Below are 17,819 nucleotides of genomic sequence, written 5' to 3' on the forward strand. Positions count from 1 at the left end.
TTAGCTTTTAAGTTCAAATTCGTAATTTACTTCAGTATAATTTGTATAATTGTCAACCTAAAATTTTTTATCGTCAATAACAATCAAAATTAATTAAAGTGATATAAACAATAAGTAAATAAAAATTATTAAAGTATGATCTATTAATGACGAAGTTATTGATTTTTTATTAAAGAAATAAGTAAACATAAAATAAAAATAAATAAAGCAATATATAAATATATATTACATTAACCGCAATCTCTTAATTAATTTACATAGAAATATATAACGGAAAGAGAAACTAATGGAAGGAGCACAACTGATTTTGATAGAATTATTAGTTGATACAGTCAATATTCCTACAATACGAGCGATCTTTGATGAAATATTGCCGGCCAAAACATGCGTCTCGTTTCAAGTAAAAGTTGAACTCCGTACTTATTTTAATCCATTTATTAATTCGCTAATATTATTATAATAATCATTATAGATATTAAACTTGCCGCCTATCAATATCTATCAAGAAACACCAACAGAATCTTGTGCCTGTATCCACAATGGATCGCAAGTCTTCAAAAAGGGCAAGTCCTGCTTATTTGCTCTTCCAGACAATGTCCTAGAGAAACCATTGTGCAACTTCCCTATAACAATGTCCGTTTACAAGGAACTACCGCCAGGAGTTTTGCCGGACGTGATGCTAATCGGTCTGCGAACTTTTGCCTGCTTTATTTTATTATTTTTCTTCAACATTGTTATCAAATTTTAATCGAGAGATTAGAATTTCACCTAAATGTTATAAAGATATATTCTTTGATGTAGGCACTCACCAGATCCAACTTCACGACCTCATGAACTCCCTGCTGAGCATGCACGTCTCTCAGCGCAGTAATCCGTACAAAACGATGAAGAACGCTTTTAAAATTACCACAGCGACAGGGCAACACGTAGGCGAAGTCGCGGTCTTCATTCGCGCCTCGTGTTTCGGCAAGAAGATTGTCACGCAATTTCAGCTTCCTCACAACAAGGAACCCTATCTTTTCAAGGGTGTCAATGATAATCCTGTGTATCTATGTAAGAGGGTCGCTTCCGCTACAGATAGACGACAGATAAAATGCGTGTGCTCTCCTAAGAATGGCGATGGCAGCGGAGAAGCTGCAAGGATCCGCTGTGTTAGCGCTAATGAACGCCAGCGAAAAAAACCAGAGGATATCAAGAAGGATAAATGTGCACCGTGTTGTCGAGGTGTGCGGGATATCACGAAGAGCAAGGAAGCTGTTAGAAAATGTGGCTGCGCCGTTAAAGAAGAACGGACTTGTAATTGCGTCAGGTCAAATATCAAATATTTAACATGAGTGGAGAAAAGCTCAGAACGTTTCTAAAAGTTAACAGATAAAAAATTCAGAAATCAAGATATTCGATATAGCGAAGGCTCTCAGTCAATTGGTAACCGTATCGTTTCCATCCTCATCCAGCATCCGCTCCTGCATATTTAAATCTCCGTTTATTCCTGTCCAGCGTTGCGGGGGGCGTCGCGATGATACCAGAGGGATGCTACTACAGGAGAGGAAGGGAGGCCCGGTCGACGACACCACCGCTCTCATCCCCGCCAACCCCTTATCTCGCTGTAGGGTGCTGGCCGATATTGTTGCGTCTGCGCGATGAACGTATGAGATAGTCGACCGCTCCGCGACAGAGACGTGCCGTCGCGGCGTCGTGCGGCGTCGGGACGCGTGTTAACCCTTCGTCGACCTCGGTGGAGGCGCCTGACCGTGGTGTTGATGGCACCCCGGCAACGGCAAGGACCCGGGCGCTCACCACAGACACAGACGTCCTCGCACGATCATGAACAGCTCGCCGCAGAATACAAGCACCGCCGGCACCGGGCAACGACGGGCAGCCGGTGTCGATAACAGCGACGAGGAGGAATGGAGCGGCGTCGTCGAATGTGTAATTATCCTCGAGTTGCTTCTGCCTATACTCTCCCGCGCCCCGCGGTATATCCAATTAAACCGAGAAGAAAATGGAGGCATCGTTATTCGTACCGACGTATTGTCGACCTGATCAGACGTTCATTGATTTTAAAATTGTTACCTGTACATCCGCTGTCCTTCCGCTTATTCGTCGTCGCTTTTAGAGATTTTAGAGAGTCGCAGGAATTTCATCAGTCGTCAAGCATGACGGCGCTTACTATAATTCTTTTCATGTATCAGATCTAGTATAAAATTGCATAAAATAAACTCAAACGCAATTGTAAACTTAGCGATAAGCATTTTTTTTCTCTTCAGGCTGTTCTCGAGAGAACCAAGTCCGATAGAGTCGCACGCGCTGAAGAAGACAGACGTCGCCGGACGATCATTGTTGAGAAGAAGAGTGGCACGTACGGTTTCACGTTACAGGTGATGCTGATTTGTTACTCTGTTACTACATTAGATAAGAAACGTGATATCTCGATCTCTCCAACGGGGTCTACGACCGCTCGTTCTATTCTATTAAAATATCCGCGTAATCTAAAATTTTAAAAACTCATAAGAAAACAAATTAAGCGTATTTTATTTACAAATATGTCTCAAGCGTCTAAAACTACTAATAATTTGATTTTTATCGATTTGACAGAGCTACGGAATACATTACAAGAGGGAGCAGGAAATAGAGATGGTAACTTACGTGGATTACGTGGAATATGATGGACCAGCATTCAAAGCCGGTATGCGGGAGGGTGACGTGATACTCTCTATAAACGGCCATGAGATGGACAGAGCCGATCATAAGACCCTAGTCAACTTCATCAAGAACTGTGATACCAGAATGCGGATGGTCGTATCTTTCGAAGATTGCGTCAGAAAGGTAAGCGAAAACCCGATTGTGTCGTCGATAGTTTTCATAATCTTGCACTTTCAACGTAATCTTTTCTGATTTGACGACAACACAAATTGGACTTTAGTGGGCTAAACGTATAGATGATTCCAGGTGGAATTACATATGCGTTATATCGAATTACAACGCGCTCTCCAATCTCGCCTGGGCGAACTGGAGAGGCTGTGCGAGAGAGAACGGTCTATTCTAATGGGACGATGGAAGACCCATTCACTGCCAGCGCGCAAAAGAACGCCTAATAGCATCGGCTCTAATCCCAATCAACCATCGCCTTCTTCTAGCTTCAACTCTTCCACGATTCAATGCTGCCGGCCGGCAACCTCCACCGAGCATCTTCTTCTTTATAACGTGGTAGCCGATCTTTATGTTTCTGTAATAAAAATAAAAAAATTGATACTACACACACACAGTAAAATTTCCAAATATACAGTCATATAATTACAATAAGATTTTATAATCATTTCTACATTCGCGCGATTCAAATCTGAACGCAGACGTATTTTTCAGTTCGCGGATGGGCGACCATGTCTTATACCACGCAGTGCCGCTTGCCTCGTGACAGTCGGACCACCTCGTTCTCGCAGCGACCATCATCACTTCCTCTCGAAGATGTCGAGCGAATCTGCGGTGACCTCTTTGCGCCACAGTTACCACCAGACAAACGGTATGATGGGTACACCCGCGAAGAGCAAATCTCACAAACAGTCCTGCCAGCAGCAACAACAGCAATCGTCCGTTGCTGGTGAAGGACCGTCGTTACATTCGGCTCCTCAAAACAATCTCTGCGTCGCTTGCATCTCCAGCGCGAATCGTCGCCGAGAGCAATCCGACAGCGTTAGTCTAGATGCTTATGATCTCGCCAGTCCCTGTTGCGACCCGAATTGTGTGCCTAGTCGTCGACGTCGCGAGAAACAACGGCGCGCCCGCAACGAGCAGGCTCTCCATCAACAGCAACAGCAGCAACAACAGCAACAGCAACAGCAGCAACAAGCCAACATGCAGCACCATCACGTTCAAGGACAACGAGACCAACAGTCACAGCAGCAACCCAACACTCACAGTTGCCCTCGCACATCCGGTCATAGTCTTCATTCAATTACCAGTAGTGACGTCTCGACGACAGCCGAGAGCGTCGCCTCCTGCTCGACTAGCCTCAGCACCGACACCCTGTACTGGGACCCGAGTGTGCACCAGCGACCACCGCCGTGCCTTCAGTACGCTAAGCCTAAATCCTGGGATAATCTGACTACCAAAGCTTTCGGAGGATACGGCTTCGGTTACGGTTATCTGGATACTGTGACCATCAAGACCCACAGCGCGGAACGTCCTGGTAAGGGGTCGCACAGCAGTGGCGGTGGCGGTACCAGCAGATCAAAGACGCCGATCAGCGTACAGCGAAAGAACAGCGGTGCCAGCGGTAGCACTGTATACTCTACAGTGACAAGTTCGACAGTCAGCCGACACTTTCAGCCGACCAAGTCGACGGAAAGCTTGCTGATTCCACCGGGGCCGTACCAAGGCGACGTCAACCAGGCGAGTCTGAGCTGCGAGTGTCTGGACGGCGGTGGCGGTGGACCTAGCTCACGATTCGTTCAGCTGGACAAACATAAACGCGCCGACGAGGCGGCGGGATACGTCCCATCGACCCACAGTCAGTCAACCCAAGTCAGACACAGACGGTCTAGTCATTCCGACGGAAAACTACGGGCTATCAATAACTCCGAAGTCACACGATTGTAATATCCTTTAAGTATACCTTGAGTCAAGTTACATGCTAATAAAGCGTCAATATATAAATACTGCTTGCATTTTTTTATTTGTCTAATCGTGGATTGTTTAACCGGATAGATGGAAATATGGGATCATGAAAACGCACGTTAATACGTTTGCCAAACGTCGTGAAAACTTTGAGACCTAAATAATTTATATCTCTAAGTCATCGTACGTTAAAAAATTTTTGCATCTTAGCGTAGGATTTGCCGATACTTTACTCGCTACCGCTGCATTTGTTCTTCACGTCGCCGTATAAGTTATTGAGTTTCGTCTAACTCGCTTTCAATTTGTGCTAAAAACTTGTACTACCTACTGTCAGTTAGTCTAATATGCATATCACGGTAACAAATTGCATTTATCATTAAAAAAATTATTAAACTTAAGATTATTTTAAACATTAATTGTTAATTGCGCGCGTGCGCGTTTATATAATATCCATTTAACGAAATATAAGCGGTTTCTTTGGCTAAAAGTTATTGTCTCAGTAGAATAATTCGACGCACTGAAAGCAACCAACAGTTTCGGTTCAATAAATACTGTTATTTCAACATATGTTGGTAGTAAATTAAAATGTTCTATAACTCAATATATCTGTTTTTAACTCAGAATGACCGCTAACAGTGCGCGCTGTTAAACTTTGGCCATCTTGTTCATATACAGATATTACAAAGTGGGTAATCTGACTATACACACATACACATATTTTCTTTCTATATACATACATACGTACAGACGTACACACATGAATGCACTTGCGCGCGCATACGTAGACGGTATACACGATCGATTCGCACAATCTCTTCGTCTATTCTTATACATATGTGTATGTATGTGTTAACATACATGCCGATTCATGGTGTGCAACAAGTATGTACACAATTTAGCGCATATGTATATTTTCGTGCATGATCGCATATCTGTACATGTGCATCGAATATCGCAGTGTCGGACCATAAGGTCGAAAAATAAATTATGTCATTACCTGCCCTCCTTTTCCTCTAAATGCGCGTCCAAGCCCTACATCATGGATACTCAGATCCCTTAGAGTTAGCAAGAAGCTTAATGACCGGATCACTGTATATAATATGTACTGTACATCAAAAAGTGCAAGAATCGGTTGCCTTTTTCGGATTTTGCCAATCGTAGATCTTGGAAATAAGCCTCATAGGATCCTCGAATCTCCATATTCTAATTTATCCTTAAATGTACAATTGCTAAAACGGTTGCTTCTTCAGATCCAGGCTTTCCATTCTCCAAAAACTCTCGATCTTCCAAGTTTCGATATCTTCGACCTCTAAATTGTAGAATCCTCGAATCTTTAAATTTTCGGAGTCTAGGATACGTCGCGTATCTTTGAGTTTTCATATCCACGGATTCTAGGATCTTCATAGCTAAATTACTCACGAATTATCAATCTATGATCATTTAGAATGCTCGAATTTTAGAATTTTAAGTTTCTAAAATTCTAAGTTACTAAATTCTCGACTTCTTCTAATTTACAAGATTATAGGAAAGACGTGAGCTAGCTGTCTAAATTGCCGCTTACATGCAACTGCAACTTCCGTAGACGACAAATTAGTTTTGCTTTAAAAACCCTCGAAGCACCTTGGATACGGTTTTATACAGGAGTGGAGCAGATAGGGCTAAGGAAAGGTCTACCTCGATGTTCTCTAGAAGAAACATCGAGCTCTAAAAGACACTTTCAAATGGCCTTCTTGGAGCTTTCGTTACTCGCGGCGAATAAATGTGTGTACTCCGTTCGATTCGACAGTTGCGTCAGAACATCGTCTGCAAGAAATAAATAGACTTGAAAGAAAAACTCCCCACCTCGCGATATATTAAAACGCCTGTTTTCTTATCCATATCGGTTTATACAAATGTCAGAAGCGAGAAATTGTAATTTTTTTTTTCTTACGCTATATATCGCAAATAAATCAGTTTTTTCGTACATTATCACTTGAATTTGCTAATATAAAATGATAAGATATACAGAGAAATTTTTTCTTTTATTCTATCGTATTAATAAATGTATAATTCTCTCTTCTAACATTCAATATGGCTGCGAAACAAGAGTCTTAATTGTTGGAAGAAAATAAATCTTGTGATATCATGTGTTTACCAAAGGTCACTGTGCAAGCGCTCTCGTCACTTTTGGCGAGCTGAAAGATACTGTCGGATTCCTCCGGTTGCATGCGTATCGATAACCTCAAGGCTTTTCTGAGTTCCGACTGGGTTAAACACAACGCTGTTTTCGAGCCGCATATCTATAGCACAATATGATCGCGTAAAAATAAAAGTTTACATATTATATGTATATATAGTAGACTTATACTTAAATAGTTTGCACTTACGTCGAATGCAATCTCGACCTTGTCTAGTTCCGAAGACGCGTTCGCCGTCGCCAACACGGTGAAGATATATTCCTCAAGGTCGATCTTTCCCTGTCCGTACTGCAAAATATACATAATTTTTTTTTTTTATTAAATTATATCATCTATGCATGCATTATTTATATTTTATATTATATGTATGCGGACCTTGTCGTGAATGCGAAACAGCTGTTGAGTAGTTGGATCCTTGTCGTCCAATCTAAGGATCTGCGCGAACTCTTGCAGATTTACATCGCCAAAGTTCGTCGTCTTCTTCTGGACGAGTTCTTCTTCAGTTTTTGATGCCACTAAACTATACATGAATCAAAATTATTAACAACCTAATTAATTGATAGGGATTTAATATGCATAGATTACGTAATAGTCATATTATTATTCGCTACCTACCCTAATTTGTACCGAAGTTTATGGCTTTTTACAATATTGGACGCATGCGGAAGATGTAGCTGATGGGCCTTTCTAATGATCCGGCAATCATCGTATGTGTAATCCGAAACGGGAATTTTCAAAGCTCTATAAAATCAAAAGAATTATCTTTCCAAGGAACCATACACTTTCGGAACTACTGGTCCGTTGCACACAAAAAAAAACTCACTCTGCCATAAGACGTCGTACATTGTTTGCGTACAGCTTGGGATCCAGTTTTTCCGCCTCGCTCGGATTATAGACAGGTAGAAATTCTATCTCGCAACTACTGTTTAACTGCGTTAACGTCAACCATAGCAATTTCAATCTGCAACGGATGTAAGGCAACAGATAACAGACAAAGCGGATAAAAAATGAATGTATAAAAATAAATAAAAAGAAAGAAGATAGTTCTCTATACTTACGCGCCAGGGCCTTCCCATGTCCACGTTACCGTGTCCAATTTGTTGGGATACCTGATGCACACAGGTTGCACCGGCACACCGGGATAAAAGGCACCCGATTTGAACGTAATCAAGCACGACCGGTTTGTACAAGTTCCTTCGGGAAATATCATAACCTGTGGAGAATAGTAGGGTCAATTACACCAGCAGACGCGAGGGTAGCGATTTACGGCTTGATTGCAAGCTTACGTGCATCTCGCACCCATGAATTATTGAGAATATCATAAAAAGTTACAACTTCCGCAAACTTTATAAACTCAGTTCTATAAACTTTACAAACTCTGTCACAGAGTGACTCATAATCATGTCAATGCTTCAAGGGACGAATACTAAGCGGAGAAAAAAATGTCACTCGAGCATAAATCCTATTTAGACTTTATTTCTCGAGTTACAATAAATTTTCGGAGTGTCCGCCAACTGCTGTAATATATATACGCGGAACATCTTAAGAGATCGTAATGTACATTAGTAAACGTCAGGCCACATCGGAATGTGCTCCGGCATGCGCGTTAATTCTATTTTTATATATTCAATGTGTATATTTATAAATTCTCTCTCTTCCTCTCGCTGCTCACACATTCAGTATGTACGCTATAAAACTTCACTAATAGTTTAATATTCTGCTTACCTGTGGCCAATCCTCCTTGGAAGTAGTCCTCTCAATGATCTCCTTGATAGTATTCTGGCGGGAATTCGGATCTTCCCTCCATACGTAGACCGGCTGCGTATAGTTGATGAGTTCTAGGTACATCAAACATCAAAAAAGTGCGGGAAAGTATAGTCGATTTCATAATACTTACTAATAATCACGCTTTACATCTCGCTTGACATTATTCGGATTGATTGAGCCAATTATCTTTAGCTTCGTTGCGTAAGAATTTATTTTGAAGTAATACATCCTGTAAGAAAGTCTTACGAGCGATTTGTTACGAGCGATTGCTTATTTAAAGTCGATCAGTCAATGACCACCCGAGACCGGAAACTCATTACGCCATCCTTACAGAAGATCGAGACCGATTATTTTGCAAGTTTGCATAAGCAAACGGATCATTGTTTCGTTAAACCGCAACTCAGGGTGTTAGGTAATAGAATTCTGAATTCTTACAAGTGTACCTTCTCCTTACCTTCTCCAAAATCATTCGCTATACAATGGTGAATGGGATTCATTAATCAATATAAAACATAACACTATTACTTCTAATAGGATATCAGAAATTAATTTTTTTTGATAACAAAAAATCGTCGACATTCGATCTTCATAAAGTAACGAAGATTGGCAGTTGAGCATGTTTAATTGACATTGTTATCTTATCTATAAGCGACAGTAAAACAATATACGATATACAATACCGTACGTGTCACATTGGACATAATAATTATCGTTGTCGTCGGGCGATTTTGAAATAATCATTACAGGCCACTTTTACGTTTGCTAACAATGCCGATGATGCTCGAGACCTAATTTTTTATTTAAAAATATCTCACGTATCGTAGCGTGAGTCTCGATGATTTCATTAACTTTTTCAGTATGCGTATTTATAGCACGGGCCTCGATGATTTCATTAACTTCTTCAGTATGCGTACCTTGATATTAACATAATTTTACTCGGCTCAAGTCTAATCACGCGCAAGTAAGTATATTCTCAATGTCAGTAATAAGTAATATCTTGAATATTTCGAACGATTAGTAAATTCGTAGATGTATGCAGGAGCTAATAGAGAAAAAAATTAAAAGAAACAGGAATGTATCACCTACTTCCGATAAACGGATTCAATCCCGACTCTCGTCTGACGATGATCGAAGGGAATCCGGTGACGTAAACGATGCCGCCGTCGATAAAGGTCGAGTGCGGCGCGAGGACCAGAATCGGAGCTTCCGATCTGGAAGCCTGTTTCCCTCGGACCACGATTTTCATCCCGCCGGCCTGGTAAGTGAGTCGGCCCACGAAACATATCCATGGTACTAATTTTCTGCGGGTTTCAACCGACAAGGTATATGCAATGGAATTGCTCGAACGTTGGATAACGGCCTAGTATTTAAATATCGTAGTACCGAGAAAGACGTGTCTACGACTTGATAGTATCATCACGGAGAGAACGCGGGATATCGCGACAGCCGAGTGTATCGGCTGATACTCGAATCATACTGCGAAAGAGCGAAATGCGTTTACAAGCGAGTACGTTCGATGAACTTTCTATGCGATTGAACGACGGAAAGAAAAGGGACGAGAAGACGGTGAAAGCGTTCGATTGGTAACCCAAGTTTCGATGATCGTTAATGCGCTTCGCAGAATTTAAATTGTATACAATGTACACGCGCCTCTCCTGCGCACTTCCATTTCGTCTCTCTCTAATGCAGTACGTGTATCGATGTTCAAATTTATTTCTACATATTTATAACTTGATCGATAACTTTTAAATAACATTATGCGCAATGTAAATTAAAATTTAATAAATACGGATACTTCGTAATGCATCAGAGAGTCAACAAGTGTTATTCAATTAATTTAATAAAATCCTTAGTTAGTGCTTTTCGGTTTAATCGCGATTAAGTTACCTGTTAAATAAAATTAAACACATATATTATATAAAAACCACGTTAGCAACAATTGTTAAAACTGTCAGAGTTAGTTGCTGAAAAATAAATTCCATCCACCATATATGCGTAGAATATAATGTACAATAAAATTAATGATTAGATAGCGATTTTGTAAAATCAAGCGGAGATCGGTCATTCCCACAAGAAGAGAGGTCGCGAATCTAATTTAAAACTGATTATATTGCAATTTGACCTTGAAATCAGCAGTTTTCTCTCGCAGTTTCGCCGACGTTGATCGACTACTGTGATTTACTTCATTTTTAAATCGGCCTTCATTTGAAAAAAAATATAGCGACTTCTCTCTTATTAATCAGTTTAATTCACCAACACATGACAATGCGATGGTGGACGACCTACTTCCAAAGAAAGGGAGACGGCTACTCTCCCCTTTGGCAACGATGCTCGGCCCGCCGAGGTACACGACCGGAAGTGCATCGAAGAAGCTGGAATGCGGGGCGAGAGCCAGCACCGGTGCGTCCTTAGTTTCCGCCTTTCGGCCCTTGACCTTCAGGTGATGAAATCCACCGCAGAGAAATAACGCCCGCATCATCCAGCAGATCACGACGCGCATGTCTCTGTTTTTAAGTGGTTTAATTTGCAATGCGCATGCACCATCGTCCGATGCAATTCTCTAGATTTCTACTCTCGTAAGGAAGTCTAAAATGATTAGCGGGACTCGTATAAGCGTTTCTCGGAATTTAGAGAAGCGTATGGAGATTTATGATTTCGATAAACGATTTGTATTTTTAGCTCGCAAAAATCCTTAAATCTAGACAAGTTTCAGGAATATTTAGAAAATACTTGAAAATATTATGATAGAGCTTAGAAACCATTCTCTAGAAATTCTTTTACTCTTTACAGTCTTTACGTGATTTAATTAATAATGCAGCATTAATTTATGCTCTTATTCAAATAAGAGCTAGTTCGAAAGTGACACTAATCGTATAAATCTAAACATGTATCCGTTTCATGAATAATTTAGGAACTTGCAATCCCCCACTATGTGCAATACCTTTTTAAAAGTACTTTAGAAATATTTCTTCCAGCTGAACCCGCCATAATATTTCATTATGGTACAAGGTCGTCTCATACACTTTTCTTATCGTAAGACCTTGACAGTAACGCATGACTAAATTATAAAAGAGATATAAATAAGTAGTACCGCAACTTCACTGTCAACTAACTACCGTTTTTTCGTTCAGATATATGATATACTATAGAAGAAGAGAAAATCTTTTGTTAAATAATATGCATATACTTCGGTTATTCCATAATAAATTTACATTCGAAATTAATTGATATTTATTAAGTTATAAATTTAGAAAACACATATCACAATCTTACCGATGTTAATAAATTAGAAATAACCACGTTGCAAGATGTTGCGGGTCACTGAATGAACAAGAGGACATATATCATACGAACGAAACGTTTCATTAAGCACGAAAATGTTTTAATAACAGTTATAAAATCGCAGACAAGGACTTTGTTAAAGGTGAAGAGACAACCTTGTCTCGTATGGAGGGATATGCATTTTTTATATATTCGACCTCTCTCTCTCTTTCATGGACAGCCGAAGCCCACTGCCGTATCGCTTTGTTTTTTTGGATATAATCGTATTGCTTTGGGATACGATCTCCAAATCGTACATTTAATTCGAATCTACTAGGCTCACTGTAAAACTATAAGCATTATTAAATCTATAATATTTTTGAGAAGTAGTATGTTTTTAAATACACACGAAAAGTGTGTCACGTCTAGATTTAAAGATTTCTAAGCGTTGATATCCGAAAATGTAAGTAACACAGGTTTAGTCTGTTAATAAAGCAAGATTATACCGTAGCCACACAGAGATTAAAAAGCGACCCCGCGAGGTAGTGTTAATATGAATAGCACGATAGAGACAAGATTTTCGAAGAATAAGGAATAAAAAAGTGTGGAAAAGGACCACTTTTTCTCGTCGCGATTATATTCCGTCGCTTGGTTTCCTTCAAACATACCGTCTCCATCCCTTGAGAGGAGCTCGCCGAAGATCCTCTTCGGACAATCCGTGCAAACCGAGGCAGGCCAATAGCCACGCAAGAATCATCAAAGTCGTGATTGCGGCTAGCCTGAACGGCAGAAGGGCAATTGTTAGAAATATCGTCTGAAACACCAAAACATTACTGTGTCAATTCTCTTAGAAATCGGTTAAATTCCCACATCTATAAGCTAACTTTAAATTTAGTAAGAAATTAAGAGATTTTAAATTCAATATCAATATTCTGAAATTAAAATGGTATAACTTGACGCGATAAAAATGAAGCTGCGCATTTTAATTAGTATCATATATTCCGATTGTTTGTCACAAATGTAAAATTGAAAAATCAGTTGGAACAAGTTTGATTTTTTTACTTATCAATTCGGAAGTCTTTGCTTTGGCAGTTAATGCCCAATAAATTATATAGGCATTCACGTATTTTAAACTAACTTAAACTATCCCGTGTTGTGTCCAGAGTGGGCCTATTCTGTAACGATAGTTTCTTAACGATAGCAATATAAGAAGCTTTTGAACCTATTCTGTAACGCTTAACGAGAATCGTTATATTTGCGCATATATTATATATGGTAAAAAAGCGTTATCGTTATACTGTCATTGCGCAGCTTTCTTACCATGTATAACGCGCAACGCAAATATAACGAAACTGTCGTTAAGCGTTACAGAATAGGTTCGCAAGCTTCTTATATTGCTTATACTTATATAATAATGCGTTAAACTTAAATTATCGCAGTCAAGAGAAAAAAAAAGAGGGCAATAAAGTATCCAGATTTTATGGTAGCCTATATTTTCTGCAGGGGTCTAGAGAATATAACTATACAAAATTTGGTTCGGAAAAAAACGTTCAAGAATTAATAAGAAACATACACAGACAGATATTCTAGTTTACGTATAAATATGCTATGTAGACGCGCGGCGTCAATATTTAAAACACATTAAGGAAATTCATTTCGAGCGACATTAAAAATTCATTTTAAATCGACGGAATGTCCTCGCAGCAGTATCGCAGGATCGTAAAATGGGACACGCAGGTAAGTAAGTAATTGGTTCTTGGACTAACTTATCTTCCGTTTCACGCGGTCAAGGTTACGAGGCGTTCACCAGAAGGCTTCGGCTTTCCGTCTGGTAAAAAGGAAGAGAAAGAAAGAATAAAGAGCAGAAAGGAGATGGGATGTGAGTACCGTTCGTTAGGTTTCGCCGTTCCGTTAGGTGCACATCAGCCGTGCTTTAGCCATTCTTCGTCCCATCTCGCTTCATTTTACCGAAGACAACTCGAGACTGATGCGCCGGATGTGTGGTGATACAAAAGTAAGTCTCTACCGGGAATGCCCATCAAATTTATACGTTATGAGAAAAATAAATATCGTTCTTGACCCAAATCGAGTCGCGAATGCAATTGCAATGACATAATTTTCCCGCAAAGGTGAACGAGAATTGGGACACCGACCACAGAAGAAACTGAAGACGAATTTCGCGTACAGATATCAAAACAAACGTCTGCGGGGGGGAATTTTTAACGAAGATCAATAGGAACACTCGATTCAAGTTGCTCCAATCGATAACGCAATCGTCACGCAAATATTAACGAAGAAGCCTTCCACGCGTCCGTCATGCGCTGATTTTTGCGTATAGAAAGTTGTCCCGCGGATGTAACTGTAAATATTAAGGGCCGCATTTTGCGCTGTTTCGCAACAAAAGACGTACTAGAAAATCGTACATTAATGTGTAACATTAAGGTGCAAGATTAATGTGTACAAGCTGTAATCATTTAGAACATGTTTATAAAGCGAAATGCATCTGGAGTAAAAGGAGAAAGTAAAAAAGAGAGCGAATGTGATATAAATTAAAAGAATGTAATACAATTTGATTTTCTCAATTTCTCGAAACGATATTTCCCGTTTGAGTCCCGTTAGAACGATGTTGCCGTTCTTCATTCACTCGCCACATCTAGAATGTGCGGGCTTTCTATACGCGCTCAAGACTTCACTGGTGTTTTAACAAGAGAAAGCATCGGTCCACGGATGGAGCACCATTCGCATCACGTTTTAACGGCTAGAAAAGCGTAGGCTGCTATTTTAATGACTCGCAAAATATGTGGACGGCAAAAAACGTCAACGGGTCCTGCTTTTCGCAAAACCTGAACTAGGACACGAGGAAACGGGTTTAACGAGCGCGAGAAACACTTCCTGTTTCTCTCATCGTAAACAATCCTGCTCTGCAATAGGTCTTTAGACCTTTAAATATAAAAGTTTGTATACGAACAAAATCTGCGTATATACAGGAAGGCGAGATCTCTGCGCGTGTACAAACAACCGCGGTCTGCAAATGTCCCCATTGACACGTTTCGACGTGTCAAAGCGAGCGGATTTGATTCCGAGAAAGCGCAATACACACGTTTCGACAATAAAACGAGGAAGGATACAGCATACTCTGTCAAGCTTTCCAAATTGCAATTTATCAGGCATCGGAGCATCTAACCCAAGTGAACGTATACCGCGATAGCTCGTAATGACCTTGTTCACGGTTAACGCACGTGACTAACATTCATATCGCGTTCCGCGTGGAAACTCACGCGACAACGTGCCGAGGAAAGTGGGGCGGAAATAATGCACGAGGCGCACGCCTCGCGTCGTGGACCGTTGGGCGAGATGACAAACAAGCGGGCGTAAATCTCCTTTGTCCGGGGAAAAAAAGAACGGAGCCATCGAACGTGATAGACGCAAAGTTGACGGCACGACCTGGCCGATTCCCGCTGCGTGAAAGTCATGCCGCGACCAACTTGGAGGAAAAACCGGCCCGCTATCTCCTCGGCCGTCCCGTCGAATGTTTTCCTTCGCTTTATAGTATAGGTATTACTCCTGCGTTCTTATTTCGACACAGCCTGGAACCGCAATGCGTCGTTATATAATGCGGTGTTGATTAATCATTACATATATCGTTACATCTGAATATTCTGAATTATGCGTGCCGTTATGCTTACAATTTCGGGACGGGAAAGTAAGCGATACTCGAATCGCTGATGGAGAGAGAGAGAGAAATGTTAGAAATGTAGGTTTCTTAACAATTCTATTTTTCGGGCTATTTTTCCAAGCGATTGTTTTCGTGACGTGAGTTTGAAACTCGTCACGCGACTCTCGTCTGCAAAGCAATTCCATTCCAACACCCACGCGCACTTTCTCGGCACCGCGATCGAAGCACACCCGTTTCTCCAGCGGCGACGGTGGCGGCAATGCGGCATCCCCTAAAACGCGATCGCACGAGCATCGATCCCGGGGAAGGAAGCCGTTTCCGGCGAGGTACTGACCTTGAGCTTCTCGTAGGTCGAGCCGAGCTCGAGCCGATGCACGAAGGGGTTGAGAATGTCGGCGCCGAGGGAGGCGCCGTCGATGTCATCGGCGTCCGGCCGCTGGTTCTTCGCGTTTCCGTTCATCGTCGAGGAACGGAAAAGGGAAGCCTCGTGAAAACTCGCCCGAGACTCCCGGGGATGGGGATGGGGATGGGAATGGGGTCCGCGCGAACGTCCCTCGACGTCCGGACCTTCCTCTCGTCAGTCTCGTCTGGGAAGAGAAAGAGCACGAGCAATAGGAAGCGACACGTTTATCTCGTATACGACGACCACGCACCCCTCCGCGCGTGTGAAAGGGTTAACGGTCAACGGTAGACTGCGCTGCCGCTACCCGGACACGCGCCACGCGCCACGCGCCACCTCGAGCGCTCGGCGGCCTCGGCGCGGCGCCTCCTCCCGCCGATTACGCGCCAACGAGCGCGAGCGCCGCCTCCGTCGGCGACGAGCGATGCCGACGACCCGATTTAAGCGCTTGCCCGATTCCCCGATGCTGCGCGAGGACCGTCACCAGTCGTCAGACCGTGGTCCGTCGTCGAGAGCTCTCAGCTTGCGCCCGCGCCGCGACGCGAATTGATCTTCTTTCTCTCGCGTCTGTTCGTTGGGAAACGTGATGGGCTGGCCTCCCTCCCGCACACGCTTCGGCTCTGCTCGAATGTCCTGATAAACGAAATTTGAGAATTCGTTCGGCTATCGCTCCATCTGTTAATCTGTTTTTCGTTGTTCCATGCAAGTCTCGCCTTTGTAACCGAACGGCATATGCCGTACTTTTATAGAATATCTGCGACATCCACCACGAAACTATATTATTATTATTATTAATTTTGTTCGTCGAATATTAATGAAATAGTTAAAATTTTGCGAGACTTACCCTGTCAGCAGCGCGCACGATCAAAACCTTTTCTTCCCCGGGAAGGCTTCGCTCCTTCCTCGACGGAAAGTTTTTCCGCGGAGCGTCAATTGCCAAGTATACGGAGAACGACTCCGTTTTTTCTGTGTCAAACCACGCATAAAAAGATAATTTATCCACATTGATTAAGCACCGCAGGTGTTGCTCGACAGGTGTTAATCGCCGATTAAGCGAAACGGAACTTGTCTCGAAGCTACCCAGCTACCAGATTATCTTCGAATACATTTTAAGTATTTATCCTTTTAAAAGTGTTTTTAAAGAAGCACGTCGAGCTACGTAACGGTAAATCTTGCTCACACAGTATTCGCTGCAAATTTGCCGTCGTATCGCGCTGATAGTTATCACATTAACGACGGATAATATTGGTTGAACATTTTGTTCCAAGTATATGTGAAAAGATTAGATTAGGCTCGACGCTTATCGTTGAAAATTTTTTAAGCCTAACTTTCGAAACAATCTCTCGCGCGACGTCGGCGTCGTCACTCATCGTCAGTCGTCACCTTTGCGGCTTCTCGTTCTCGGTCAAAGTATCGATACTATCCCAATACTATCGATCTTTACCCCTCCGCGAGTATCTAACCTACCTGCTTTATCTCGCGCAAGTACCGCGCTTCCCTCATTACCGGTGGTCGTTACCGACCAAGCACTGACCAATCGCCCAATCCAGACCAAGTGCTGGCGCGCTACGAAAATCCGTTTGGTTTGCACTCCGCCGTCCAGTCGTCGAGTTAAAATAATTCTTGAATATTGACATTTTCCATCAACAAGCGGTCTGCGTTAAAGCATATGTCGGGCGTTGTTTGCTTATTAATGTGATTTTTCTTCCGCGATTTATTCTCCATGGCATCCCGGAAACCTACTGAGTCGAATCACACGATCACATCGATCGCTATATTTACTAAGAATTCATGCTTATTAAAGAATAAATGAATTTCTTATTAAGAATTAATAAATTATTTATTAATAATTTATTTATTAAGAACGACTCTCCTAACTCCCAAAATTTATCCCGCAGCTTCCTGTGGAAATCGGTACGGATAT

General features: G+C 41.7%; 3 protein-coding genes across 9 annotated transcripts; 2 read left to right on the forward strand and 1 right to left on the reverse strand.

The window, feature by feature from the left end:
• Positions 1–162: 162 nt before the first annotated feature.
• On the forward strand, positions 163–1,637 carry LOC143901827 (uncharacterized). The gene is made up of 4 exons (XM_077414422.1): positions 163–400; positions 473–686; positions 802–1,425; positions 1,498–1,637. The coding sequence occupies exons 1-3, from the start codon at positions 287–289 to the stop codon at positions 1,332–1,334; spliced, it is 861 nt and encodes a 286-aa protein (XP_077270548.1). The 5' UTR covers positions 163–286; the 3' UTR covers positions 1,335–1,425; positions 1,498–1,637.
• Positions 1,604–4,655, forward strand: LOC143901805 (uncharacterized). Of its 2 annotated transcripts, none has more exons than XM_077414381.1 (5): positions 1,604–1,929; positions 2,268–2,378; positions 2,596–2,826; positions 2,950–3,204; positions 3,364–4,655. In XM_077414381.1, exons 1-5 carry the CDS (start codon positions 1,825–1,827, stop codon positions 4,594–4,596), a joined length of 1,935 nt encoding a protein of 644 aa, XP_077270507.1. In that variant the 5' UTR covers positions 1,604–1,824; the 3' UTR covers positions 4,597–4,655. The 2 variants fall into 2 exon arrangements, with proteins under 2 accessions (XP_077270507.1, XP_077270506.1); XM_077414380.1 differs by having other exon boundaries at positions 1,605–1,929; positions 2,950–3,207.
• Lpcat (lysophosphatidylcholine acyltransferase) lies at positions 4,650–16,483 on the reverse strand. 6 transcript variants are annotated; one of them, XM_077414398.1, is made up of 12 exons: positions 15,506–15,772; positions 15,098–15,406; positions 12,488–12,633; positions 9,645–9,859; positions 8,517–8,629; positions 7,850–8,004; positions 7,615–7,752; positions 7,407–7,532; positions 7,167–7,311; positions 6,981–7,079; positions 6,749–6,893; positions 4,650–6,417 (listed from the first exon to the last, which is right to left on the reverse strand). In XM_077414398.1, the coding sequence occupies exons 2-12, from the start codon at positions 15,290–15,292 to the stop codon at positions 6,332–6,334; spliced, it is 1,563 nt and encodes a 520-aa protein (XP_077270524.1). In that variant the 5' UTR covers positions 15,293–15,406; positions 15,506–15,772; the 3' UTR covers positions 4,650–6,331. The 6 variants fall into 6 exon arrangements, with proteins under 6 accessions (XP_077270524.1, XP_077270523.1, XP_077270526.1 ...); XM_077414397.1 differs by lacking the exon at positions 9,645–9,859 and adding an exon at positions 10,845–11,062 and having other exon boundaries at positions 15,506–15,764; XM_077414400.1 differs by lacking the exons at positions 15,098–15,406; positions 15,506–15,772 and adding an exon at positions 15,830–16,483.
• Between the last annotated feature and the right edge of the window lie 1,336 nt (positions 16,484–17,819).

The sequence above is a fragment of the Temnothorax americanus genome, unplaced genomic scaffold, assembly GCF_048541705.1.
Source record: "Temnothorax americanus isolate GAGA-0224 unplaced genomic scaffold, ASM4854170v1 Scaffold36, whole genome shotgun sequence".
In the NCBI taxonomy this organism is placed as follows: Eukaryota; Metazoa; Arthropoda; class Insecta; order Hymenoptera; family Formicidae; genus Temnothorax; species Temnothorax americanus.

Coding starts and splice junctions, on each gene's coding strand:
- LOC143901827 (XM_077414422.1), top strand. CDS start 287: ATGGAAGGAGCACAACTGATTTTGATAGAATTATTAGTTGATACAGTC. Junction 401..472: donor AAACATGCGTCTCGTTTCAA/GTAAAAGTTGAA, acceptor TAATCATTATAG/ATATTAAACTTGCCGCCTAT. Junction 687..801: donor GCCGGACGTGATGCTAATCG/GTCTGCGAACTT, acceptor TCTTTGATGTAG/GCACTCACCAGATCCAACTT.
- LOC143901805 (XM_077414380.1), top strand. CDS start 1,825: ATGAACAGCTCGCCGCAGAATACAAGCACCGCCGGCACCGGGCAACGA. Junction 1,930..2,267: donor GGAGCGGCGTCGTCGAATGT/GTAATTATCCTC, acceptor TTTTCTCTTCAG/GCTGTTCTCGAGAGAACCAA. Junction 3,208..3,363: donor ATCTTCTTCTTTATAACGTG/GTAGCCGATCTT, acceptor CGTATTTTTCAG/TTCGCGGATGGGCGACCATG.
- Lpcat (XM_077414397.1), bottom strand. CDS start 15,292: ATGACTTTCACGCAGCGGGAATCGGCCAGGTCGTGCCGTCAACTTTGC. Junction 7,753..7,849: donor ACATGGGAAGGCCCTGGCGC/GTAAGTATAGAG, acceptor CATCCGTTGCAG/ATTGAAATTGCTATGGTTGA. Junction 6,894..6,980: donor AGGTCGAGATTGCATTCGAC/GTAAGTGCAAAC, acceptor ATTGTGCTATAG/ATATGCGGCTCGAAAACAGC.